The sequence below is a fragment of the Rhipicephalus sanguineus genome, chromosome 1, assembly GCF_013339695.2.
Source record: "Rhipicephalus sanguineus isolate Rsan-2018 chromosome 1, BIME_Rsan_1.4, whole genome shotgun sequence".
Taxonomy (NCBI): Eukaryota; Metazoa; Arthropoda; class Arachnida; order Ixodida; family Ixodidae; genus Rhipicephalus; species Rhipicephalus sanguineus.
Genome location: NC_051176.1, coordinates 284907429 through 284934096, shown reverse-complemented (window position 1 = coordinate 284934096; position 26668 = coordinate 284907429). Strand labels below are relative to the sequence as shown.

Below are 26668 nucleotides of genomic sequence, written 5' to 3'. Positions count from 1 at the left end.
ATTTATAAACAATATGCGCATCTCTCAAGCCTGTAATTTGGCATAAATGACAAATACGCGAAAAGGAACATACCCAGCAAATTTTATTGAGATCCATTGACCTCGAAAAATCGTTGGAGTAGGCTTTAAGCAAAAGAATTGGACCTGGCCTGACCATGTAGTGTGCAGGGCAGACAACCGGTGGTCAGAGCAATGGTATGAGTACCTACCAAGGAATGGAAAATGCAACCTAGGATGGCAGCGAGTTAGATGAGCGACAAAATTAGGAAGTTCATGTTGAAGTTGTCAGGGATGAGCAAGAAGGCAAGAGGCTGAGTTACATGGACACACATTTTATTCCAGGTGTGTTCTAGCACAGGAGCCAAGCTCCTGGGCTAGAAGGGTAGGGCCTTCGTCCTGTAGTGGACATAAAATAGGGTGATAAAGATGACAATGAAGTTTCACTGCTGCCACACAGGTAAACTGAGTTAATAAACTACAACTTCTGTGATTGATGAAATAAACCAACGAAAGACGCCAGATGTTTTCTAAAAGCAAAGCGAAAGAACGCCAGATGTTTCTAAAGCAAAACGAAAAGACGCCAGCTGCCTAACGAAAGACGCCAGCTGCCTAACGAAAGACGCCAGATGTTTTCTAAAGCAATATTTTTTCTAAACAATGAAAATTCACAGCATACATGTAAAATTAAAGTGAGCTGCAAGTCGTCATAACTCATCGAACCTTTAGTATAAACGCGACCGATCTCACGTCGGTGATGATGTACTGGGCAGAATTCACGGAAGATTCACGGTTTACCGATGAACCTCCGCAGCTTCGCCCACTCATCATCATTCACTCCGTGGATATGCTGTGATTTTTAGCCAAGTTTCAGTGACAGCGATCACGTCAAGGCGTTGTGGCTGCTGGGCAATAAATGCGAGAAGCTGATCCAGGTTTTTTCTTATGCTGCGAACGTTGCTATGAAATATCGACATGCTTCTGCGAGTGCAATCGTCTTGTTGATTTAGGCGAAGCATTTTGTTTGAACTGGGTACGTGCACTGGGTATAGGCACAAGAGAAATACTTATGCGACACTGCCAAGGTCAGTGATTCGACACATCGTTTTTTTTTTCTTTGCGGGCTCACTACAGGCAGTAGTATATATCTGCTCGAAAAAATACTTACAGAGTCCCAGTTTCCACTTTAAGGAAATCTATACATTTATGGCGTTATATATATATATATATATATATGCCACACCAAACACACACTGTCGCAAGCTTCGTCTGGCTTTGCCTAGATGGCAGCATCTACAAAAGTTCACAGGCATAAAATGGACTCGGCTTGAACAAGAAAGTGTAAATTGGAGATCGTTGGGTAGGGCCTTCGTCCTGTAGTGGACATAAAATAGGGTGATAAAGATGACAATGAAGTTTCACTGCTGCCACACAGGTAAACTGAGTTAATAAACTAAAACTTCTGTGGGTGCCAGTGGTCGAATGGCCGAGTTACATAAGGCTTTTGTGAGACCGTAAGACAGAGCAACTGCTGAAGCGAAGCAGCGCCTTTAATGGCAGTGGCTGCGCATCGCTTCTGACACGCCTTGCTGAAAGCCATAAGCTGGCAAGGGTGATGTTTACCAGAGGCACTAGGTGCACGCACACATCAGTGTATTGTAGGGCGCCTGCACTGGCTCTCCTCATTGCCCGCAGAGATTGGGAGGGGGGGGGGGGGGGGAGAGCATGTGGGTGCCCTGACACATTATATCACGCAGTCATGCAGCACAGTTCCGTATTCTGCACCACACATGCCTTGCGTCAGTGGCAGATTTGGTGTTTTTGTTGTCACCGTGCGGTAAGTAAAAAGCATGAGTATTCGTAAAGGTGAAAGTACCAAATGCAATGACCTCTCACTTACCTCGCAACTAATCTTAATCATTCGGAAAAGAGCTGCTGTCAAAGAGGCAAGTTTCTCGCAAGTGGCCTCAGTGAGCAAGAAAAAGGATGATGCCACTTGTTTTAGGATATCCCTAGCTTGGTCTCCATGATCCCAAGGTTAAATGAAGCTATGCTGGACTCACTGGAGAAAAGGATAAATTCCCAGCAAAAGCAATCGGAGACATGCTTACCATGCTTGCCACAAATAAGTGTTTTTGGTAAATGCACTGTCGCACGACTTTTTTTAAATTGCCAGCCGACATTTTTTAGCTTCCCACAGATACCCACCATACCAATAACCAACTCTATAAAATTATGAGGGTGTTCTGTGATACACCTGATTGCTTTTTCTGGACCAATGCATAGTGGAGGGCAAAACATCCAATGCCCTACCATATCTTGCCGAATTCCTCAGATGCTGATATGAAATACCATAATTCAAGTTGTTGAGTGCAATTTTAAACTGAAGCTCTTTTATTTTGTGGCATGCAACAGGTTTTGATGATGAACATTCAACGGACTGAGTACATTGAAGAGCAAGCAGGTTCGGTTTGGCAAACATAAGAAAAAGAGAGTCTGTCATCAACTATACTTAGTAGAAAGTTGAATTTCAATACAATGATGCTTTGATACTATAAATTGTCGATTTCATTGACTTTGCTATATTGAGGCTTAACTGTACGTAAAGTTCGACTTGCCACAGATTAGCCACAAGGACGAAATCCATACCTGAAGCAGCCTATACATGCAGTAACAAAGTCTTGACTTCTCTCTTGCTCGATTTGTGGTGTCTTGACTTCTCTCTTTTGTCTGTGTTTGCACGCCCAGTCTTTTTAACATCAATACCGTAATACCCAAATCACTCTCAGGAGAAAAACACTGGTTCTGGCCAAAACCAGTGCATGCAGCTACATGCAGAAAAAGCTACAACGCATGAAGCTGGCTAATTGCTCGGCTTGTGAAGAAGGAGCTCTCTTTTGCAGCTACTTTCTTGCCTCGGTTCGGGTCCCTCTGGAAGAATGATTGGATTGATGCCATGCCACTCTGTTCAGCACTGTCCTCTTCGTCCCTGTGATGTCCGACAAGTGATTGTTCTATCAGACCTTCTTAGAATCGCAATAAAGCAAAACGTACAAACCAAATGTTACGTCTGTAGAAGTGAATAACTCCTTTAAACATTTCTATACTTACTTATTTGAAAACCACCACTACTTCCCTATTTTCATGACCTGTTTACTTGTGAAAAGCTTATCATTATTGTAATGTCAGCCTTTCATTTCTTGTTTTACAGCGGAGCTGTTATATGCTAGTTTCCAGGAGATCGATGCATGCGTAGATCAAAAACTCCTAGCGCCACCTAGGGAGAAGTGGCGTATTTTGAAGCATTAAAGTGTAACCTCTTGCGCCCTCTATGAAGTGGCGGAAGAAACTAATGAATTAGAGAAAATGCCTGCAGAATAAAGACATAAATGAATAAAACAAAATAATTTTTTTTTTTTGGCAGGGCTAGATTTGAACCAGGGCCCACACGCTACAAAAGCGGATGCTTTCACAACAGGGCCACACTCATGCTTGAATCAAGTGAATATATTTGAACAAAAGGATTGCATTGCACCCATGGCGCAAAACAAATCTGAAAAGAGAACACTTTCTATGAAGGCTTTGTTGCTTTTCATGGTGGTGGAATAAAAGCCCTCTGCAGGACAACATATAAAGCTGATATGGATAACAGTAAACATTAGAAAAATTGCTCCCTTGCAAAAATTTCATGCCAAAAATGCATTTCACCATGCACCTTTAGGAGGCCACTCAAAATGCTCACAAATGTTAAAAAGATGCCGGTGCCACCCGAAAACAGTGTACTTAAGAACGCCGCATCCTAAAATAAAACTTAGTACTTATGCATCCCTTAAACAACTCGTAAAGGAGACCTTGCACCCATTACCTTTGGTGGTCACCCACCTTGACAGAGTGGAATGGCACTGAGCTTTTTTTTTTCTTCTCTTTTACAGACGATTGCTTTTTCATGCTTTTAATTTACAGAAAAGCAACACCACAGAATCTATAAAAGTGCAATATTTCATGTGAAAAAAGCCGAGTGTGCTTTTGTTGCCCCTCATACGAAGATTATAGCTAGCATGGCATGGAAGAAAATCACAGAGGTGGTGACAGCAAATCACTTTTGACGAGCTGCCTCTGCATAAAAGAGGTCACAACAAGCTCTAAATCTTCACAATTGTCAGTATTGAGTTGAATTTTTGGAAACAACTCACTAAAGGTTTTTAGGTCTAATTGTTCTCTTTGGGTGAAGAAACATCCAGAAACCACAATTCCAGTACAAATGACAGCCACTGTCATTACAGCTGCCTTGTAAAGTTGGAATGGCTCTAGTTCCCGTTTTGAAATCGCAACAAATGCCTCTTGATCTAGACACTGCTGTTGTTGCATGCAGGCAGCCTTTGTTGCTCTGAGCAAGTATCAAGAGTGAAAACACTACACTTATAAAAGTGGGGGCAATGCACCCCGCTTTGCTGTTCCCTCATTCTAAACTGTAGAGACATGACTCATAACCACAGCAAACAGGCTATAAAGCATCAAAAGTGCAAACATTGGTTTCACTTTCACAATGCTTGCTGCAAGATCTTTGGAAGGAATCTCTGGAGCAGGCATGGAGCAATTATTGCCAAATAAGGCTTTCACAGCAAAGTGCAACAAGTTTTGCTCTCTGTAGCACAGTTCTGCGCGCACTGTAATTACTTTCTTAGTGCAGTAATTGGCTATCTTCTTAAATGTAAATTGCACAAGTATCGTCATAAACGAACCATAGACAGCTTAATGTCATGCTTAATGTAATGCTTGCATCATGGTGTCCAAAAAATAGAACAGGAAAGTTCGGAGATAAGCATGGCATTGTTGTTCGAATATTTTCCTCTGCCAGCATCACCACACTTTCAATTTTTCTGCCTTTTCCAGCTTATCAGCTTTGCCTGTCACTCATGATAGGACGAGCATTTTTTGCTATTACAAAGGTATAACTTAAAAATATATCTGACTTATAATTCCACTTTAATGTCTTTTTGATTGAGGAAACCTTTGGCTTCACCTAAAATGATGCTGATGGTCGGCAGTGGCTGTCAGGCCTTGTTCAGTGAAGTAGCAAATAGGCAATCAGCACTGTGTAGGGACCACTGATTGCCTATTCTACTTAAAAAAAAAAAGGCTGGCTCTCTTGCAATCGTCAGCATGAAATGGCAAGTGGCAAACCAGATTGATTGGAGATGACATTAGCCACAAACTTAGGCACCCCGGTGCATGGTGCGCCACATGCAGTGTGGTGCCATCTATCGAAGGAGGCCGCAATCCTCGCTGCAAAACCGTTTCCTTTACGATTAGCTCCAGCTGCCTACCATTTAAAAGAACACAGGTGTGGCGTGAGCATTTAAAAGAGCAAGTGTAAGGTGCCCTCTATCACTCTTTGGAATGTTCTATTGTAAATTTCAAACAGAACTTCAGCCTACTGGGCGTTACAGCTTCGGTGATAGTGTGAACAAGCACTAAGAACCAGAAAGCAATATTTTTTTGTAATTTGTCTGGGCCGTAACTAGCGTATGTAATGCGGACCTAAAGGGTTATACCCCTGTCACACGGGGCAACTTAAGTGCACTTTGAGGGAGTGCACTTCGCCGCTAGTGCCATTCGCACACTGTCACACGGGAACATTTAGTGATACTCGCTGCAAAGCGCACTTGCCGGCGAGTGCGTTCGCCAAACTCACTTCGCCGAGACGTAGTGTCTAGCCTCGATAGCAGTGGCTCGAAAATAAATAAGTTATTATCTAAAGCCGAGTTCATAGCATTTTTGAACAATCGTTTTCTTTATTAGCAATATTCTTATGCATTAAAACATGCTACATTACAAAAAAACTACTTTGCTATTCTTGTTCTCGGGCAGTTTACAGCCCCGACCGCCAGGGGCATGCCCAGCGCACGCTGTGCAATGGCTGCAGCCGCCGCGTTTGTACGTAAATTTTATTTTAAGGGCTGGTTATAGCTGTAACACAGTATTACTTAAGAAAAATTGCCTGAAATAACAAATACCTGTTGTGCTACTTAAGTACCGATCGCCATTACAATCATTTCCAAAGTGCACTTCCCTTTCTCGTGTAGCAGCGCGCTGCCAAAGTGCCATTCTGGGGGCGTAAGTGCACTCGCTCAAAATGACACTCAACTTGCCAGTGTGACCGGGGTATTAGTGACCAAAGAATGCACTTTTTAAAAACTTTTGGCTGGTTGCCTGGATGATCTCGTTTCAATCTCGCAATGATGCCCGAATATCTCGTTTGAATGCCCGGATGACCTCGCTTGTGCACCCAAATGTCACCTTTGAGTGCCCATACAACGGCACTTACTTTTGGCTCAAGGTAACTTGAAGGCAACCTACAACGGAAGCTAAAAGCATTACATGCTTCCTAACCCCACAAAGTAAGGATAATTGGTGACTCACCACATGACAGCTGCAGCATTGTCTTCAAGTAACTTTTCTGCTGTAGACCAACTGAAGCGTACCAGGCTGGGAAATCCAAATACCGTATCCATATTCTCCAAAAGGAATTTTTTTGTGACAGGATCTGTATGAAATAAAGCATAAAAATTCTGTAACACACATCTGAGCTTAGCTAGAACACTGCTGTAAAATAAGTAATACCTTAATACAAATCATCCGAGTGCAACTGATGTACTCTAACATCACACATAAATTTATGTAAACATATTGACCTTAACACTGGCTTGCTCACAGGAAGAAAAAAAAAGCAATGTTGTGCATCACACATTGCCACCCCCTCAAACACTTTTGACTGAACCTACAATGTATTTTACAGTAGCTAGAAGTTTCCCAACATTTCTGGCATGCACTAACTAACAAAGTGGAGTAAACTTGTATATATATAGGAATTAACACAGCATAACTAGTCAAAACAAACATTGCCTTGAATGGATGTTCACTACTGGCTTGAAAAAAGGAAAAATAAAAGGAGCGAGCGCCATGTCAAGCAGTTCCTCTGAAACTTCTCTCCTTGGTTTCAAATAGAGCCACTTCATAAGCATTTCCACTAACCAGGTTAGGTGCTGCTAACTTACCCTCCTCCTCCTCCATTCTCCTCTCATCTCTAAGCAGAACTTACTGTGTTATCTCAGCATTTGACTACGAAAAGAACAATGTCATTTGCCATCCTCTACTGCTGCATAGACGTGTCAGCATGCAACAGAAGAAGACTTAAATTCAGGAAGCGAAAAATCGCATAAGTGGAAACACCATAAACAGAAATAATGAAAGCAGAACCTGTGTGACTAGCCAATCAAGGAACAGTGGTGCACATCAAAAGGTTGGCACTACTTACTGAAACGGGTGATGGTACATCAATGAAAGAACTTTAGTGACAGGGGCCTTTTTGGACTGTTGAAAAATAGGCCCTACATATATGCAGAATCTTTCAAGGTATTGTTTTAATTTGTGATAGTTCTCAGTAACATTACAAACAGCCCCTGCCAACTATTCTCCAGTCCACTTTCACCCATACTCTTCACGTGCCCGAACTAGAAATTACTGCTTGCTTATTATGCGGTGAAAAACCCATTTCCCTTAAGCCCATCCTTTATATCAGAGTGGATCTATTAAAGGTAGTTCCGCAACACATTTCAGGCAGTAGAAATGAAGGCTGGTGCCCGCGGTGCATGAATCAATTGTGCATGCCATCAAATGTGGATGAAAGAGCAGCCAGATATTCAGCTCAGCCTGATTGGAACCCCAAAGCAGTTGTAGATCTAAGGAATCAGCGGAACAGCACAGCTAGGAAGCAGTGTTGGTGATGAGTCATCACTAATAACACAGAACACTGTAATCCTAACAGGCTGCAGCCATATGCCAATGTAAGCGAAACCAGTGCAACATACAGGAACATGATTCACAACCACCGTGCTGCATGTATATAGCACAGTAAACTGCAGGTAACAGACAGTCAGGACACTCTGCGCAGGTTGACAAAGGCTGATGGTGTACTTTTTCAACACATAAACACCTTTTCTGAGAGCTATGCTCTGCATGCATCTAATGATTGGAACCACATAACTGCTGACGTCACTTGTATTTCTGGTCAGTCGTTTCATTGTTGTTCTTTATCTAGGCACTTTCGCTCTGATGGCAGTTTGAGGTTAGGAAACACTCTTAATTCTGCACCCCAAAAAGGAGCAGAGCACACCATTGCGAGGGGGGATGAGGAAGGGGAGTGAAGGATAGAAGAGAGCGAAAAGGAGAGGCCGCCTTTTCAAGATGAAAGCACCCACACTACCGAGTGCCAGGTCAGTGTATCTTTCCGCCTTCAGAAAAACCAGTTGCTGATCAGCGGCCTTGGGAATCAAACCTAGTACTTCCCACTTTGGATGTGGACACACCACCACTGCGGTAGAGGGAATTCTTGTGCAGGAATTCATGCCTTCCTCTTTGTGGTGTTGCTTCCTAAAATTTGATTTTTATCTAGACTTTTGTTACAGCTGGATCTTCAAAAAAATTAATGCAAGAAAACGGTTACTTGATGGAGACTAATTGCAGTCTCGGATAAGGCCAGGAAAGACGTCCTTAATTAACAAATGAAAATGAGGTGGTTCAGTTTTTTGCATAAAACTGTGGCAACAGTAAGGAACACACTAAAGGTATCCGCTTATAAGCCTTAAATATACATACGTAAACCAAGTTTTGTAAAAGATAGTTACTACTCACTATCATAATTATGTGACACCTATTTTTCCCATGTTTAATCAGTAAAAACAGCTTCAGTGTTAGAAATTAATTTTGTCAGCATGCCTGCACAAAGTCTTTTTATTTTGGCTTATGCGGCTATATTTTGGAATTACACTGCAAACAGACTAAACTTGGTAACTTCCATTATTCTTCTCCTTGCATCAGAACGACAGATTACACATTCGCACTAAAACTGGCCAAATTTGGTGCCATAAAAAGCTGAACTACAGGGTCATATGAAAGAAAAAAAAAGTTCTACAGCTGTTTTTACATCCAACATTTGTCTGCCAGAGAGAACAGGGTACGAGCATAGAATTCACCAATAAATTTTTCACACCGTACTGAACTGCCACAGTTCATGTTTCATGTGGCATAAAATTAATAAGCTATGTAATAGTACCTGCTTACCAGTTACATCATTACTTGTTTACATTGCATACATGTGCATCTGCATGTTTTCTGCAATGTAAATGGATAGGCATTCGCAAACCTATCAAAACTCTTTTACACAGGTTTTCACGATGCAAAGTAAGTAAACCATTGATGGTTAGAGGGGGCAACATACCAAGGAATGTGGAGCTTTATCTCACCATTTGGGTATCCTGAGCCATATTCTTCAGCCTTTACATTTATGCCTTCTGGGAACTCCCAAGAATGAATAGCATGATCTCGAGTTACCTGGAAAAATGCAAAATAATAATCTCTACATTCATGCAAACATTAACATTGGAACACGCCATGTTCGCCTTCCTCATATCTAACAAAAATTTAGTACGTATTGCAATGCTATCTGTTCACGTCGGCTCACAGGTCTGAAACAAACATGAAAAAGTAGCAGCTTACTTAAATGCCATGGTTAAACATGTAGAGCTGTTTCCTCACGTACGTAGACTATGTCATGCATGTAGACTATGTGGCAAATAAATTAAATAATGGCATTTAACATTCCACGACAGTACACGAGTTATGGAAGACATCGCAGCGGGGGAGGGCTTTGGATTAACTTTGACCGCCTGAAGTTCTATCATGCACACCCAAATATAAGCAAACAAGAGTAATAGCATCATGCATAGCGCTGCATTTGAAGAAGAAATGCTATTTTTTTCGAAAGCACGAAATACAACCCGCTTACGATGGCTAAACATACTTCTATATAGGGTGAACAATGTGTATTCCCTAGCTATTTGAACATGCACAACCATTAATGCCCGTAGTTGTCAAGTTTTAGATGCTTCCTCAAAGGACGCGCAAGAACAGCAGCCATGTGTTTGCAGTAGTCCTCCAAGACATGTCATTGTAAAAACATCTTGCCTTGTTCTGACAGATACATTGCACATCTATTGGTGCTGATTTTATTCACATACAGCTTAACACCTTTTGACCCAACGAGGCGAAATTTACCTTGCTCTTACTATCACGAAGACTGTTAATCCATCTTTTATAATATGTGAGCCTCTCTTTACAGGCAAGCCTTTTTATTAGGCTTGCGCGAATATTCGAGCACTTTGAATACTCGAATGAATATTACAGTATTCGAATTCGCTTGAATTCGAATAATTGGAAATTTCGAAGTATTCGAAATGAACGACTAGGTGTACATTAGACCGCATGTAAACCCCCTGTAGAGCTGGTTTCACTGCAGTGGAGGGGTGCTGTACCGTGAATACACCTTTCCAGAAAAAATCCGCACTGCCGTGAAGCCCCACTTCAAGGTTAAATGAACAAATTACCCTCGCATCGATTCATCATTTTTTAAGTTTAAAAGCTCGTTATACTGGCTTATATGCTCTAAGTATAGTAGATTTTAAAACGTAACATATTTTACAGGTTATCTCTAGCATTCTACTGAAAGTTCAATCCTACTACTATTCAAAGTTGCTTTCACTTCCCTTCAAACCAAAAAGAGTGACATTTGCACATGCCTTGTTTCAATTAAAAAAAATATTGTGCAGGTTAGTTGGGTGATGACAAATATGCTCATTTTTCTTTATAATATGTGATATATACTATTCGAATTCGATTCAAAGTTATTTGACAAAATCATTATCCGCTTTGAATTCTCTTCGAACCTAAAATGCACTATTCGTACAAGCCTACTTTTTATGGCTTGGCTTCCAGCTAGTGAGGTGCCAAAAGGTACAGGTGGGTATCGAAAAAAACAGTAAGTCCCGATGTCAACTGCCAGCATGGCATTCTACGTTGAGCAGCCTTGCCACAAGCCGCTCTAACTGCAACAGAGCTAATCCCGACATAGAAGAGCTACCAATACCGACAAATAAGTGGAGAGAGAGGTTTTCATTCGCTGAAGGGAAGTTACAAGCACAAAAGAACAGGCTTGCACGTGATGTGACTTGTCACTAAGTTGACACAGCATTCCATATCAAAGTTCGTATTATTTTATATGTACAAGTGTCTGTAAAATGTAAACAATGTAAAAATTGTGTCAAACTCCTCAAATGGAGTGCATGTTCAATCCACACACTGCAGGGTGAGAACCCACACTAGGCTGCTATTTTGTAGCTATGCCTTCCTCTCAATTCTATGCTAGTGTTATCATCCACCACCCACAGCCAGCTGATCCCATCGATAACATGGGCAGATCATCACTCTGACCACGGAAGGAATGTGAAAAGGCATGAGCATCAGAAAAGGCATCACCACAAAATAGCAACCTACCTTTGTATTGTTGTCCACAACTGTGCACAAATCAACGCACATAACAGTGCAGGGGAACATAAATGCCAAGCATGACAAATGAATATCATTACAAAACAATGCATATTAATTATAGCGACAGAACACGCACTTGCTATTAACTTGGAGTTTATAAGATGCCATTTGCAAAGTATAACGCTACGACAAATTAGACTGGGTAGATATACTGCACTAAGTTAGGCAAACTGGCCATCGACTGGGCAACCACCTGGGGGACCACAAGGCTAGATTAAAAAGCCAGCTGTCCTACAACTAACTTTGCATTCTCTCAATCAATATCAAATGCAACATAGTGACTTTACAGTACATGAAGCAACAGAAGTATATCTTGTAGACAAATTCAGAGACAGGTGTTCATTCAAGAACATATACTTTTATTACAGTACTGAAATTGAGTATCTCATTGAATATTTTTTTAGCACTGTTTAGCGTGATACCTCCAACAAAGAACATTAAAATCCTGCCTCTAGTCTTAATGAAGTACAGAACACATCCACACCATCAGACCAGACTGAAACAACGAGTTTTCCACTCTGCGACTTAAAGGAGTACTGACATGAATTTAAAAATTTTTCAGGTTGTTGCTCTGAATGAAAGCACGGGTGTCAAGAACCCTAAAAAGAGTGTCGTGGTGCCTGGGGATGCATTGCATATATTTTTAATACCGCTTCTTTCAACCAGCAGTTTCGGTTTCGGTTTCGAGAGGGCGGCTTCATAGTGACGTGTCAAGTCTGCCCGTGACGTCACGGGCAGACTGCAACCCACGAAATATGCACCTGTTGTCCTTTGCTGTCAGTCGAACGTGGTTCATGATGAGTGAACTGTCGTCCAGTGCCTCCGACAGCGATTTCTGTGATTTAGGCTGCATGCAGAACCCAGACTTCACAAACCAAGTGAGCTGACTCGAAACGTCATAGGGCTCTCCATGCGGTGAAGCTGCCTTGCAGATGCTGGGAGATGAAAACTTTAAAATCAAACTTAAATATTTATACGTGTTTCCCGGATGCGGTGTGGGGAGAGCGTTAACACTACATGCCAAGGAAACAAAAAACGTCCGTTTTGCTGCACTTCAAAATCGTGTCAGTACTCCTTTAAGTATGACTGCAATGACGAACAGTAAATGAATGCTACTTTTCAATGACAAAGAATGACAAATTTATGTTAAAATTTTCTTTGCTTATGATTCTCCACAGAAAAATTTTCATGTGGGAGATTTTTTTCATGCAGGGACTTTTTCATGTGAGGGTGTGTGGAACTATACCGCAAACAGCAATGAATAAAGCATGCACAGATTAACAGGAATTGCTGCTTTGAACCCACACACATCAAATGTTTCCTTTCGTATACTCATGCACACCATATAAAAGAGCAAATACTGCAGACACCAAAAGAATAAAGGTGTAGTAACTAGTATATTACCTTGGCACAGATACTAGCTGCACTAACAATGGGATATGTAGCATCTGCCTTTTTGGCCACCGTGACTTTTATATCAGGAAAAAGTGCTTGTAGCTTTTCTTGATACTTTTCGGGTGGGCCTACAGTGTCCACGTATACCTGGAAAATGAACAGCAATAGAAAAAAAAATGCAAAAGCTACTATGTTGCTGACATGGTCTAAAGTTGTACTCTGTTTACAACATGGAGAAATTGCAGTTTTGATTATGCTATACTCAAAAGCACAAGCCCAACAAAGAACGGGAGGATATGGACGAAGATTAGCCTTTCAGATAGGCATTTCAGCTGGGCTACTGTGAGATATGACTGCACCTTATGAACAGAACAATCCACAGGCTCACTACCAAAATATAGAAACGTGAATGCTCTTGTGCATGAAATTTGCTACTAATTTCGTGCTTCTTGGACTGTAATACTACCATACATGCAAAATGCACAGAGTGCTACCACCCGTACCCATACACTCTGTACACAGTACACTCCTGCTGAGAGTGTGGAAATAAAGAGTTGTGATTAATCTGGAAAGCACGTACCAGCCTGCACCAAAGAGAGTCCACGGAGCTTAGGTATACATTCTTTCTACTGGGAAACATCTACAAGTGCACTATCTGAAAACCAATGTGCCCTAACACATACGGTGATTTGCTGTTTGTGAATGCGTGGAAACAGGCCTAATAAAAATTTAGGGCAGCAGTAAAACCTTCTTTGTAAATTTCTGGCAGCTACATCTTCTTGGCTCTTATGCTTTGAAGTGCCAGTTCCAATTAATTGTTATGGGCTCAGCGACTCAACTTTTAATTTTTTACATTTCCATACCCAGCAGCTACATCCAAAAACTGTGGCAGCACAATCTTTGCCATGTACAGGAGTCTGAAAAAAGTTGTCAGTGACAGCAGTACTGCCCTCTCCCCTTGCGGTGGCTGCAAGAGAGGACTCTGGGAGTACTACAGACGTACTGGCAAACCACTGGAAGAGACATTACAGATGCAATGCCTCTGCTCACTAAGGAAGCATGCAATGAAACGACAAAAACTACCAAAATGTTCTCACTGCAACAAATGTTACTCCAAGCGCACCCTTCATTTGAAAACATGAACAGCAGCTATTAACTTATGTGAACAATCAATGTTGATGTTTTTTTCTGTCGCATTTGCAATTCCATTGCGTAATTCTGTACAGAACAAAGCGCACTTGTAACAGTAGAGCAGAGGATGTAATAGCGCGAATAGAACAAGAACGACAAAGGAATGTAGATCACGGTCCTAAAGTGGCGCACTTGTAACAGTAGCAAGACTGCTAGGGTGCATATATGCCAAATCGTTAAATGCATGCTGAACTGTGCTGAACCATATCAGGTGACAACACACGATAGTTTTCTGAAACTGGGGTGTGTAGGAGACCACGGGGAAAAACCACTCCAGCGGTACGATTTCTTAAGCCACACAGCACAATGCTGTCTTATCAGCTGGATAAATTGGACAAGTAAAGATTGATTGCAGTATAAACTGCAGTGTAACAATAGTTAATCCATTCAAAATTTTCAAAAATTAGCCCTGTAATTCCCCAAAGAACATACTGCAGCTGTAGTATTCAAACCAACAACACATGAAATCATCTGCCCCCCACATACGCAAGATGTTTAGGTCACATGCTGTAGACTATTTAAACGCTTAGCTTCCGCCTTTCACTTTCATTGTGAAGAAGGCTCCCGTTCTGGGTGCCGAAACGTCTTATTACATTTTTTATTCTCTTGTGGTCGGCGTCTTCATCTTTTTATTTAATGAAATCATATCCCTTTCACAGGAATCAAACGTGCAGGTCCAGTTTTGAGAAGTAGCACACACAAAAATCTCTGCCACTATGCCTTAATGTTCCTGTTAACGGACCCCTGACACCAAAATTTTAAACTCAAGATATTGGTATTGTTCGATTCTCCTGCATACGGTTGGTACCTGTCACCAAGTATTATTGGCATTCCGGCCTCGAAAAAATTTAGTATGGTTCAGGGGTGCTTATCTAATTTGGAAGCACCTCGCAACATCCTCACTAATATAATACATTTAGTGGCTTCTCCGGCTTCCTATAATGTCTTACTGGTTCCTTTACCACCCTTTAGTCTCTCATGAGGCTTCTCAATGGCAATGTCTTTCTTTTTTTTTTCTGAAGGGGCGTGGCCTTGGTGTTGCAGTGGGGGCTGGGCAGGCAGGTATTCTTGAGTATCTTTTTGTGCTTGGTATCCCACAAAAATTTTGGAAGGGTATGCGCCCCCAGGTGTGCAAACACCTTGTTATGCTACTGGCTCATGCATAACCATGAGACTGACTGCTTGCATCTGAACACACAACCATGACAAGGTACTGGTGCACAGTGCAACAGTGCCCACCGAAACAAAGACACAGCCCCACAGCAGCCACACGCAGAGCCCTCGTTCAACAAGCTTGCTCCTGAATCCCACTTATGTTTGAAAACACATGATCATATGACTGGTCAGTTCTAACTGCTGCAGTACAGTGCTAGCTTTCTCATTTTGGGTGCATATTTTGAAATTATGCCTACACTGATCATATATAATGATGCCAGCCTCAATTATACATCACATTGGAGCACTGAGTTTAATACCGTAATTACCAGACATAGATCTAGTTATTAAAGCATAAAAGTCACAAACAAAAATTTAGCCGTTATTCTGCTGTTATTCGACTGGCGCACGCTATATTTGACTCAAGCAGTACAATCAACAAGTATGAAGGCCTCTTTACATACAAAACACAGGCAACAACAAGTGCTTACTTGTGCTACTTGCACACCATCATCCAGAGCTTGGCGAATGAGACCAATTGCAGAGTCATGGCTGATTGCATTGAGACTGTACTTTGTCCTATCAGAGAAAATCAAGAAGTTTCATCATTTTCTGTGCAAATAGTCACGCCGTTTCAACTATTGAGTGCATCAGAACAAAGGATCACAAGTTAAGGAGACAATAAAGAGAAAAATCATTTCACTTGTATTAGTAAATTACTCTTCCACAAAATCAAAAAGCTACCCTTGACACGAAGACACTCAATAAGCCAGAGAACACCCAAGGAAAAAAACGCCAGGCCAGCATGGAGCGCGCAGCACTGTCACAGCGAAAGCTGGAAGAGCGGCCTTTCTAGAGCAAATTCTAAACTCTCTTGGGAAAACTAATACAAGTACACATGCAAGGTATCCACTACACCATAACTCATTCTAAAAAGATAGGGCGTGCAAACAAGGACACAAGAAAGAAGTCAGGACCAACTAGCTCAGCTCTCTGTTATTCTAAGCTTCATTTCTAGTACTCTGAGCCCTTTTCTGTGTTCTCCTACTTATCTGAACAATCCTGCCTCTTTGGCTTCTTTAATTGCTATTTGCTTGGTCCATGCTAGAACTTTTTCATGGTTTTCTAAGAATAGAGTTTGCCCAGTTGAAGTTCAACTTTTGTGCGGCTTTCTGCAACCATCTACCGGACATGCCAGGAGGATATGTGCCATATTGACCGCGGAATCATGGCGTCAAGTGAGATTTTACCAGGAATGCCTCAAGCTCCGTTGCTCGACTTCGCGTGACGATCGCCGCCAGAAGCAGATGTACGCCGACTGGATGAGGGTAGCTAACCAGCATGCGGAATTCATATGGAGGGTAAAACTTCGAGAACTTCAACCATGTAAGAGGAAGATTATTTCTACTGTTTCACCGCAAAATAACTTGCTAGTCCTTGGAGGAGCTGCCTTAGATGATAGTCACTGCAAAACCCTAGCCTTGGGTCCTAAATACTGTTTTAAGCCGAACCTCAAACCAATAGACGTTTTAAGTTTGCCGCGTACAATCACTAGACTTGTTCCTGAAGAAGAGCGTTCCCACTGCATTTCAGACTGCGTTGCTAGCATCAAGGGTTGTAATATGCATCTCATGTGTTCTGATCCTGTCCGGCCTTTGGTTAATTACTGTGTCGAAAAGAAACTCAGGCCAGTAATTTCAGATAAGGAAGGGTATTTTGTAATTATGCCGGACAGTTTGTTCTCAGAAAAAGCATTAACAGCCATAGAAAAGAATTTTAGGACGGTAAAACTTAAGCCATTGGTAGTCAGGCAACGTGCTGTCGACCTTTTGTTAAGACATAACCTTGAGAGAATAGCTTGTAATGTCAAGAAGGCTAAATCACTTACTTTAGAATTGTTTTTTTCAGCCAAAACACATAAGAACGAGATCCCATTTCGAGCAATCGTTTCAGAGCAAGGCACCTGGCAAGTCGCTGTATCTAGTTATTTGCAGAACTGCTTAACCTCTTTGAGTTTTTCAGACCCTTTTCGTATGCGTAATTCTCAGGCACTAGTTCAGTTCCTCTCAGAGGAGAACCCCGGCTTTAGTATGGATACTGAAGACCTGTATTATTCTTTGCCGCATGAGGAGTTGTTAAATTGTTTTAATGAATGTATTAACGAACAAGCGCACCAGACGGTTTTCACCGATAAATGTGGTGTTTCTACCGGGGCATTTCTAGAAATCCTTTCCATGTATTTAAAGTCGACGCTTGTAGGTTGGAAGGAAGGCGTTTATGTGCAGAAATCAGGGATATGTATTGGTTCTAAGGTTGCTCCTGTTCTTAGCGATTTATACCTTAGCAAGATTGACAATCTTTTGGAAGGCGCCTTAGGTAATTCGGTTATTAAGGTTTTTCGTTATGTGGACGATTACTTGATCTTTTGTAGTGGTGAGGACTTTGAAAAGGTGGTAACTTCCGTGAGCGAAAAATTCGAAATTAATGGAGGTGGGCTGAGCTTTACTAAAGAGGTGCCTCAGAATAATGGAATACAATTTCTAGACATTTCCTTAACGTTCCAGAAGAACCACGTGTGCTGGCAGTATTCTCCTAGATCTTCGAAACCGCTGTTAAATTTTTCGTCGAAGCACTCGAAGGTTGTAAAAAACAGTATCGCCATGTCTTGCCTTAAATCAGCCCTCACCAAGTCGTGTGAGCACAAAATGAGTGATAGCTTTAATGCACAGGTTACACGTCTTTTAGATATAGGGTATCCTCGTGATGCAGTGGCCAGGGTCGCTGAACGTTTAAAGAAGTCTATTGTGTTAAGTCCGAGCATGGTTGCAGAAAACGATAGGAAGAAACGTGTCGTAGGTATACCGTACATTCATTGCGTGTCTCACAGGCTAAAGAAAGTAGGAAGTAGATACGGCGTTAATGTTGTTTTCACGGCTGCCAATAAGCTAGGTAAGATTTGTGCTGCTGTGCAGAGGAAGAATGAGCGAGTAAAAGACAAGAAGCGGACCGATATTTGTTTCGTAAAACACACCAACAAATTCACTGATTGCCGTACGACTGTGGTGTATAAGGTCCCTTTCAGCTGCGGTCGCTTCTACGTAGGACAAACGGGCCGATGCATTAACCAGAGATTGTTGGAACATAAGAGATCGCTAACTGGAGGCTCACCTTCTAATCTATCTTTACATTGTAGAGATTGCAAGTGCATGCCAAAATTCGATGAATGCGCAGTGTTGTACCGTCATAGAAATGAAGAAACGCGCCTGATGATTGAAGCATGGAATATCGAGAATAGTGGTAGCGCATGCGTGAGCCAACCGTCGATTAACTTGCATAAAGATGAAATCAAATGCCTTAACAGTTATCTTCAACGTAGACCGCCACGCGTGCCGGATGGATAGGTTCGCCTGTTGCATGGGCATGCGCAGATAAGTTTTCGTGCGTTCTTTCCTTTTCAGCCGTTGTGCGTCTCTTCAGTTGTTAGTCGGCGTTTGTGGTGTCCTGACTTCTTTCTTGTGTCCTTGTTTGCACGCCCTGTCTTTTTAGAATGAATACTTACCAACTAGCTCAGCTCTCTGTTATTCTAAACCATAAATCATAATTTTTGTGATGTAGGGAAGCACCCACTATGCCATTATTAGTCTTTCCGCGGATAAGTGAGGTACCCGCTACACATCTGCAAGGCATTATGTGCACTTTGTTGATGCTGCCTGTGGCTGATAAAGAATTATGGTTGAGCCCTTTGTAGTAGGTGGGAAGCTTTAAACCACACATTCGTTGTGCAATTAGCATTGTACGACACCTGGTTGTTATTTTACTCTTCTGCCATGCTATATTACACATGTTAATGCAATTCCTTGCCCGACATGACACCTGCATAGGGTCTTTTAGCAAATGAGTTTCAAGCACCAGCGTGGCTTTGTGGTAGAATACTCGAATGCCACGCAGAGGGCCCTGGCTCAAGTTCCATCCGATCTATTTCCTTTGTTTTATTTAGCCCAATAGTGGTTACGGACACCGGCGGCGCACAACTACCCCACTGCCGTTGTGACCGTGATAACAGCTTTCACTGTAATACAGGTAGCGATGCCGTCCTTTGAGTTCTTGCAACAACTCACTGTGACAGGATAGATGTTGACAGCGACTACAAGGGCCCACATAATCTTTTATCAGTAAACATGGATTACATTGTGTCCTAAAGGAGCCAGAGATTTAACAGGGTAAGTTTAAGGAAATTTTATTGATTTGGGAGCTGAGGTTTTAATGCAAAGCTAAAAAGCAAAACGCTGGCCTTCATTTTCTCATTTATTAATGTACAGTGCTCACTAAGTGAAATGTGACATCAAAAGATTTTATATAACGACTAATATGCGCAATTGCTCGAGAAAACCATGTAATGGTGCTACAAATCTAGCCGCTAAGGTAATGTTGGTTCTGCTGTTAAAGTCAAAATTACAATGATATGACACAAACTGAAGACAGTTGAAATTAAAATCCATGCATTACATAGCCCTAAATTTTTGCATTTAAATCAGTGAGCACTGTACCTATGAGCATGAAATTACCAACAACAGAGTTCTCAAAATAATTTTTCCGTCTAAATTGATTTAGTGGGTCACTTTAGTGTCCCTTTTAACTCCCTTCTCAAGCAAAATCCACACATTACACTTTAAAAAACTTGCACCCTTTGTGACCTACTGTGCTTCCAAATAAAAATTGTTATCTCTCTTGTCTGCCCTTTCTTTCTTTAACACTTGTGGGCTGCTATCACCCCCTGTAAAGTCGTTTTCGCCTTGTGGCGCACGCGCGTCCAGTGCATTAGCCATTATCAATTTTGCCTCTGACTGAGAAGTGGCGCTGTGGTCGTGCAGTGGCGCCAGTAGCCCCGCTTGACAGGAGCGAGGTTATCTGGGCGCTTGAGGAAGACTTCTTGACAGCTTGGCGTGGTCGGCGACGATTGCTCTCGGGAGGGTTGGTGGGTACAATACCACGGACTGTTTCCTCCTGGTCCTCTTGGTGAATAAGACGTCGGCGACACCGCATTCACGGTACCTTATATGCGTTATGTTGCTTGGGTTTGCAATGTTTAGGCTTGTGCAAGCAGTACATTTTAGGTTCGAAGCGAATAGTGACTTGGTCTAATAATTTCGAATCAAATTCGAATAGTATATATATGAAACATTATTTTAAAAAATGAGCCTATTTGTCATGACCCAACTGACCTGCACAGTATTTTTTAAAATTGAAGCAAGGCATGTGCAAATGTCATTGTTTTTGGTTCAAAGGGAAGTGGAAGCAACTTTGAATAGTAGCAGGTAGAATACATGTGATAACCTGTAATATATGTTACGTTTTAAAATTTACTATACTTAGAGCCCGTAAGCTGGTATAACAAGCTTTTAAACTTAAAAAAAGGTGAACCGATATGAGGGTAATTTGATCATTTAACCTTGAAGTGGGGTTTAGCAGCAATGCGGATTTCCCCTGGAGAGGTGTACTCGCAGTATAGCACCCCTCCACTGCAGTGAAACCACCTTTACAGGGGGTTACATGCGGTTTATATATGTCTATTCGTTCATTACGAATACTTTGAAATTTAGGATAATTTAAATTTGTTTCGAAGTAAATTCGAATACTGCAAGATTCATTCGAATATTCGAACTGCTCGAATATTTGCACAAGCTTAGTTATGGTGTCTGGGCGTAGTCAGAAATTTTTTTTGGCGGGGGGGGGGGGGGGGGGGGGGGGGGGGGAGGAGGTTCAACCATGATGGTTAGCGCAAACAGAACACGGACGGAGAGAAGAAAACGACAACACAAGTGCTTGTGTCATCATTTTCTTCTCTCCGTCCGTACTCCGTTTGCGCTAAACATCATGAGCGTTTTCCAAGTCGCCCAATTCACTACCCTCTTACGGTTCAACCATACTTTATGTATGTTCGTGCGTGCGTATATATTTGTGCGTGTATATATACACAAGCAAAATTGAAAATTTTTGGGGAGGGGGTTTCAACCCCCTCCCCTGGCTACGCCCCTGATATTGGCATTATGTATCTGGTTATTCAGCACGTTACAAGTTATGTATTAGATTGGGCTGGCAAGCTTGCCGTAGTAAGAGTTGATAATAAATGTCTACGTGTTCATTTGTTGCACGACGACGTCTACTGCGTCCGTGTGTTCCATGCATGCACCGTATTTCGAGACCCCACACACTGCACTGAAATTTAATTGCAAGAGGCAGAAGGCAGCAAAGTTACTATTTTTGCATAACTAAATGCTAATGCCATCCATAAAATGTTCTACACTACATTATTTGGTTGATTCCGCCATGGCTCACCACGCAATAGATTTATAGTCACGAAAATCACAAGCAGTTTCTGCACAAATTGGCAATAAACATTGTTCAATTTTATTTCATTATCTGCTGCACTAACTGAACATGGTGCTAACATAGCTACTAAATCCGATGGCAAAATTAGTTACCCTAATGAAACAGGATGGAATATGTTCGCATTATTCTGGCCCAGTACAGCTTGAGTACATGGGCACAGATGCCTGTCTGGTGGATTTTAATTTGCCAAACGTGCACTCACACATCAAGCATGTGGCCACTGATGACCGAGGGAGGTATGACTTCTACCATAAAGCCAAGAAATGAAGACTTCTCCATGGCCTTGAGAAGCTCTTCCCTCTTCTCCTCAGTAAGAGTTTTAGAATCTGGTGAGGCAATAACAAGAGGAAATGCTGTAAGTATGCAAGAGTCTTGAAATACTTGTTTGGGGATGCCTCACCTGCAAATCCAAGTTCTTTCAGCAGACTTTCTGCTGATACTGGACAGTAAGCAATGCCATAGACCATGGGGCCTACAAAACAAATATGTAAAAAGAGCAGTTAATAGACCTTTGCTTTTATTGCGATAGCAATTATATGGACACTCTCAGCGAATTTTTGCCGCCGCCGTCATGTCCCGGATATGTATATGAATGTGTATATATAAAAAAGCACAAAGAAAAATAAAGCAGAAGAAAAAAATTCTGACGTACGCGACCGGGGATTCGAACCAGCGACCCCTCGCTCCCCAGTGCACTGCATTAGACAACTCAACCACACGCCATGTATGCGCAAAATAACGGCAACCTATTTATGTTCATCATTGAGCACTGGTGGTACGTTCCATCCGCACCTGTCTCACGCCAACACTCCTACATTTTCTTTCAATTTGAAAACTGCCCTTGAGACGCGCACGACAAAGTGGCCCATTTCTGTACCCACTCGTGATGTGGAATAAAAAAAAAGAACACCGGGCACACCTCGCGTGAGAGGCCCCCGTGGGGCAAGAAACTCAGAGGGGTCACTCCACGCACTGCAGTTTAAAAGAAAAAGAAATATCTGAGTGTCTGATTCTATATTGTCAACACACAGTCATGGCCAATCCCCCAGAGTGGGTATGTGCCATAATTTTGAGGAAACAAACAAACATTGCGCATTGCTCAAGTACAAAGACGTAACAACTGTGACAGTTGTTAGTTCATGCTCGTCCTTTGTATACCTGTGCGTTCATTTCTTGAGTGTGCCTCAGCAATTCGGAATCCTTACTAGCCTTACCTTATTAACTCACTTTAAGCAGTGCAGGATCCCACAGCACATTTTATCACCTCCAGCTATGACCGGCACAGAAGCATAAGTTACATTAAATCATCCCTCAGCATCCCTAGTCTAACATTTTGCCAGAAGACTTTTGAACTTTCCCTTCTTCACGAAATGTATTGTAACTTCCCACACCTCAGGAACACAATTCTACTTGCACGCAACTACACTTCTCACCACTCTGTTCAACAACCTGAGTCTACAACACTTGTACGGTACCTCTAATGCCTTCAACAAATCATTCTTACCTACTGTTATTGAACTATGGAACATGCTACCCAAGGATATAGTAAATGAAAGTGATTCAGATAAATTTAGGCAACTACTGCCACGTTTTTTAAGCCCTTAATCTATCCCCACTGCTCTGTTACTTTAACGTCTACTAGTTGTATTCGTCTGTTGCACTACCAACTGTACTACCGATTGTTCTACCAATTGTTCCAACAGTTATACTGCTTTTACAGCGAAAACTGTTATGAGATGATAACAAGGGCCGTTTTTGGCACTGTAGTTGTCCACCGCCGCCAGTGTCCATCACCGCTATCGCACGAAATAATAAAAAAAAACGAAATAAGAAAAGATTTCCAGGATGGAACAGGGTTCAAACCTAGGCCCTCTGCGTTGGAGCCCAGTATTCTACCTCAGAGCCATGCCGGTGCTTGAAACTACTTTGCAAAAAGACCCTATAGGCTTCATGTTGGGAAGAAACCACATTAACATATGTAATGTAGCGTGATAGGAGAGTAAATTAACAAATAGGGGGTATGCACTGAGCCTTGATCCGCAAGACGGCAACACCATCGCCGCACCATCTTGGAGGTCCGTTCGTACATGCCGTCCGTGTTGTCCGTGCGTCGGCGTGCAGGAGGTCCTCCAGAGGTATCTATGTCATTTGTGCCGTATAGATCTCGGACACAATGCGTGCAGCGAGTTTATTGCGCATGCGGTGAGTGTGCGGACCGTCAAAATGGCGACCCTGCCGTTAGCGCTCCTCGCGGATGACGCATACCCCATATACGCGTTACACAATGCGAATTCTGTAACCAGGCGTCACACGATGCGAATTGCGCAACGAGTGGGTTGTTGAATGTTTCCAACCCATTACAAAGGGCTCTGCCATAATTCTTCATCGTCATCAGCCACAGTATCAACAAAGTGCACATAATGCCTTACAGGTGTTTAGCTGGTACCACGGTTCTCTGCAGAATAATGAAAAATGGCGTGATGGCTGCTTCCCTACTTCACAAAAATTATGATGATTAATAGCGTAGTGGGCTCCTCGCAAGTGCACTTCTACTGGTTGCCAAGGAAGCCCATAAGGGCCCATGATCCATTTTCTCAGGGCCTAAATAAAGTTCTTTCTCTCGCTCTCTAACTCTTTCTCATGTTAACGTACCTTAGATAGCGTTGTGGGAGAGTGAAATAACGACCGGGCGTCACACAATCCGAATTACGTAACTAGTGGGTTGTTTAAAGGGACACTAAAGAGCAAAACGATTTGTCTCGCATTAGTAAAGTAGTCTTCCACGATACCAAAAACGCCACACTTGCTGCGAGAAGATGCTTAATAAGCGAGAAAACGCGCTAAAAGAAAATACAGGTGGCGACGCCACCTTGGAATTCCCGCACCATTTGCCATGATGTCACATATTTTTGACGGCGCCTTCTTGGGCCTACATAGTTCCTAATCGGTTAAATCGAAGTACATTGTCCTCTGAGGGGGCCAGAGACTTGACATAACGAGTTTGTGGAAATTTCGTCGAGCCAGTGGCGCCAAAATACGTTAAATGCTGTTTGAAGTCTTTGACGTCACGAATTACAAAGTTTGGCGCGAAATTTAAAAATGAAACTTTGAACTTGGTTTTCTCCTCTAATAATAAACCTATGGTGGTGAAATAAACTACACAAGAGTTCTCCGAGCACACTTTATCAATCTAAACCAATTCACTGTTTCTCTTTAGTGTCCCTTCAAAGCTTTTAACCTATTACAAAAGGCTCAGCCATAGTTCTTTATCGTCAACAGCCATCGCATCAACAAAGTGCAAATAATGCCTTACAGATGGTACCTCGCTCCTCCGCAGAATGACAAATAATGGCGTAGTGGGTGCTTCCCAAGTTCACAAAAATTATTATTTGTGGCGCAGTGGCTACGCTGCTAGTGCACGTGCCCCAAGAGAGTTTATAATGGACTCTAGAAATGCCTCTCTTCCAGCTTTTACTGTGACTGTGCTGCACTTTCCGTGCAGGCCTGGCGTTTTTTTTTGTTTCATCCATCAACTTTAAGCAGGTATACTAAGTTTTGCTTACCACTGTACAATAACGACCATAGCGTTTATTGATGCCTTAGTAATGCCATAAGTCTACTGATACCTCCCCCTAGCACCAATGAAGACTCGAAACATCTGCTCTCTATACAGTCGCCATTTATCCAGCGACTCGTGAAGGCCTCGCAAAATTTTTTCTCTTTTTTCTTTTCCCATCTGTGTGTGTATTTGTTCTTCCCCTTCAACCTTCGTGCTCATCTCTTTTGCCCTCCGGTAATGGGCTAGCAGACGCGCGCGCGTAAGAGAATTTCCTTTCTGTCTAGCCTTGCACGTCACCCGAGCGCTCACTTTGTTGTGCAAATAAAAATTATTATTATTATTATTATTATTATTATTATTATTATTATTATTATTATTATTATTATTATTATTATTATTATTATTATTCCTCAAGATCGAGCACGAAACACCAAGTGCATGCCGCAAGCCAGGCAAGACGACGCATGTCGAGGCAAAAAAGATGAATAATGCTCAAATGGAAAACTTTAAAGAAATTCGCCGACCAAATCTGGTCCGTCCAGCAGGCCCGTGATGCAGCGACTAGGCAAGGCCTGGACGTCCCGACGTGGGAGACCTGAGCCGGGGTCTTCAAACTGCAGGACTCGATAATACTTTTTACCAACCAAAAATGTGCTAAATTCAATAATAATATTATCTGGGGTTTAACGTCCCAAAACCACAATATGATTATGAGAGACGCAAATATGCTAAATTCAAAATAGCTATTTTGGACAGACATTAGGATTTACTTTGCAGGGTGTGTGGTCGGCTATGGTCCGCAATTCTGCGTCACCTCGATGCCGTGTGCTAAACAGCTTCACCGGTCATCAACCTTCAGAGAGAGGAATGGCTCCTCAATTTTTCCGTTTGCTTCCCGCCGTTTATATTGTGCCCAAAAGCGCAGAGTATGTAATCTTGGTTCTCGCTTAAAGCACGTACTCAACAGCGCAATATTGCGAACGCTTGTCGTGATTTAAGGCAGCTCGGCGAATCGTTTATTAGATATTTCAGGGTATATTATTCTAAAGCAGCATTCAAGGCAGTCACTGTTTCAAGACTATGCGTAGGATCTAAAGGAGCATCAGAAGTAAACATCTATACACAGTACCTAAAACAGGTCCTCTTCCAGCTTCGTCCACGCCGAGTATACAAGGCTCCGACTTCGCGACATCGGGTACGACTGACTTAATTATAGCATTTCTGCTATTATTTTTATTAAACGTATCTAAATTCATGCTTACAATTACACTCTGACGACGAAAAGGACGAAAACGACTGAAACAACCCGCCTTCCCGGCAAATGCTTTGCAGATTGGATTGGATAATGTTGACCATCGCCGAAGCCTTCACCTATCCTTCACCAGACTCCAACAAAATTTGCGCTTCTGGGGGCGATCGGAAATGGCCTCCGAGATTGCAATTTGCTGTGCAGAAGCGTGGCTGGCATTACAGTTTATATGCGAGGCGTACGAGGCTGAAGTAAGTGCTGTTTATATAACGTATGTTCGGCTTTTC

At 42.2% G+C, this 26668-nt stretch overlaps 1 protein-coding gene across 2 annotated transcripts; it reads right to left on the bottom strand.

Moving 5' to 3' along the window:
• Positions 1-2341: 2341 nt before the first annotated feature.
• LOC119379170 (ribonuclease H2 subunit A) lies at positions 2342-26485 on the bottom strand. Of its 2 annotated transcripts, none has more exons than XM_037648374.2 (8): positions 26262-26485; positions 21974-22045; positions 21776-21899; positions 15675-15762; positions 12847-12984; positions 9303-9390; positions 6421-6544; positions 2342-3020 (listed from the first exon to the last, which is right to left on the bottom strand). In XM_037648374.2, exons 1-8 carry the CDS (start codon positions 26386-26388, stop codon positions 2966-2968), a joined length of 816 nt encoding a protein of 271 aa, XP_037504302.1. In that variant the 5' UTR covers positions 26389-26485; the 3' UTR covers positions 2342-2965. The 2 variants fall into 2 exon arrangements, with proteins under 2 accessions (XP_037504302.1, XP_037504301.1); XM_037648373.2 differs by having other exon boundaries at positions 2345-2986.
• Positions 26486-26668: the final 183 nt, after the last annotated feature.

Excerpts from the sequence above, each read along its gene's own strand:
- LOC119379170 (XM_037648373.2), bottom strand. The coding sequence starts at position 26,388 with ATGAATTTAGATACGTTTAATAAAAATAATAGCAGAAATGCTATAATT. Across the intron at positions 22,046-26,261 it reads TGGAAGAGGACCTGTTTTAG|GCCCCATGGTCTATGGCATT; the intron begins GTACTGTGTATA and ends TTTGTTTTGTAG. Across the intron at positions 6,545-9,302 it reads TGGCTCAGGATACCCAAATG|ATCCTGTCACAAAAAAATTC; the intron begins GTGAGATAAAGC and ends TATTTCATACAG.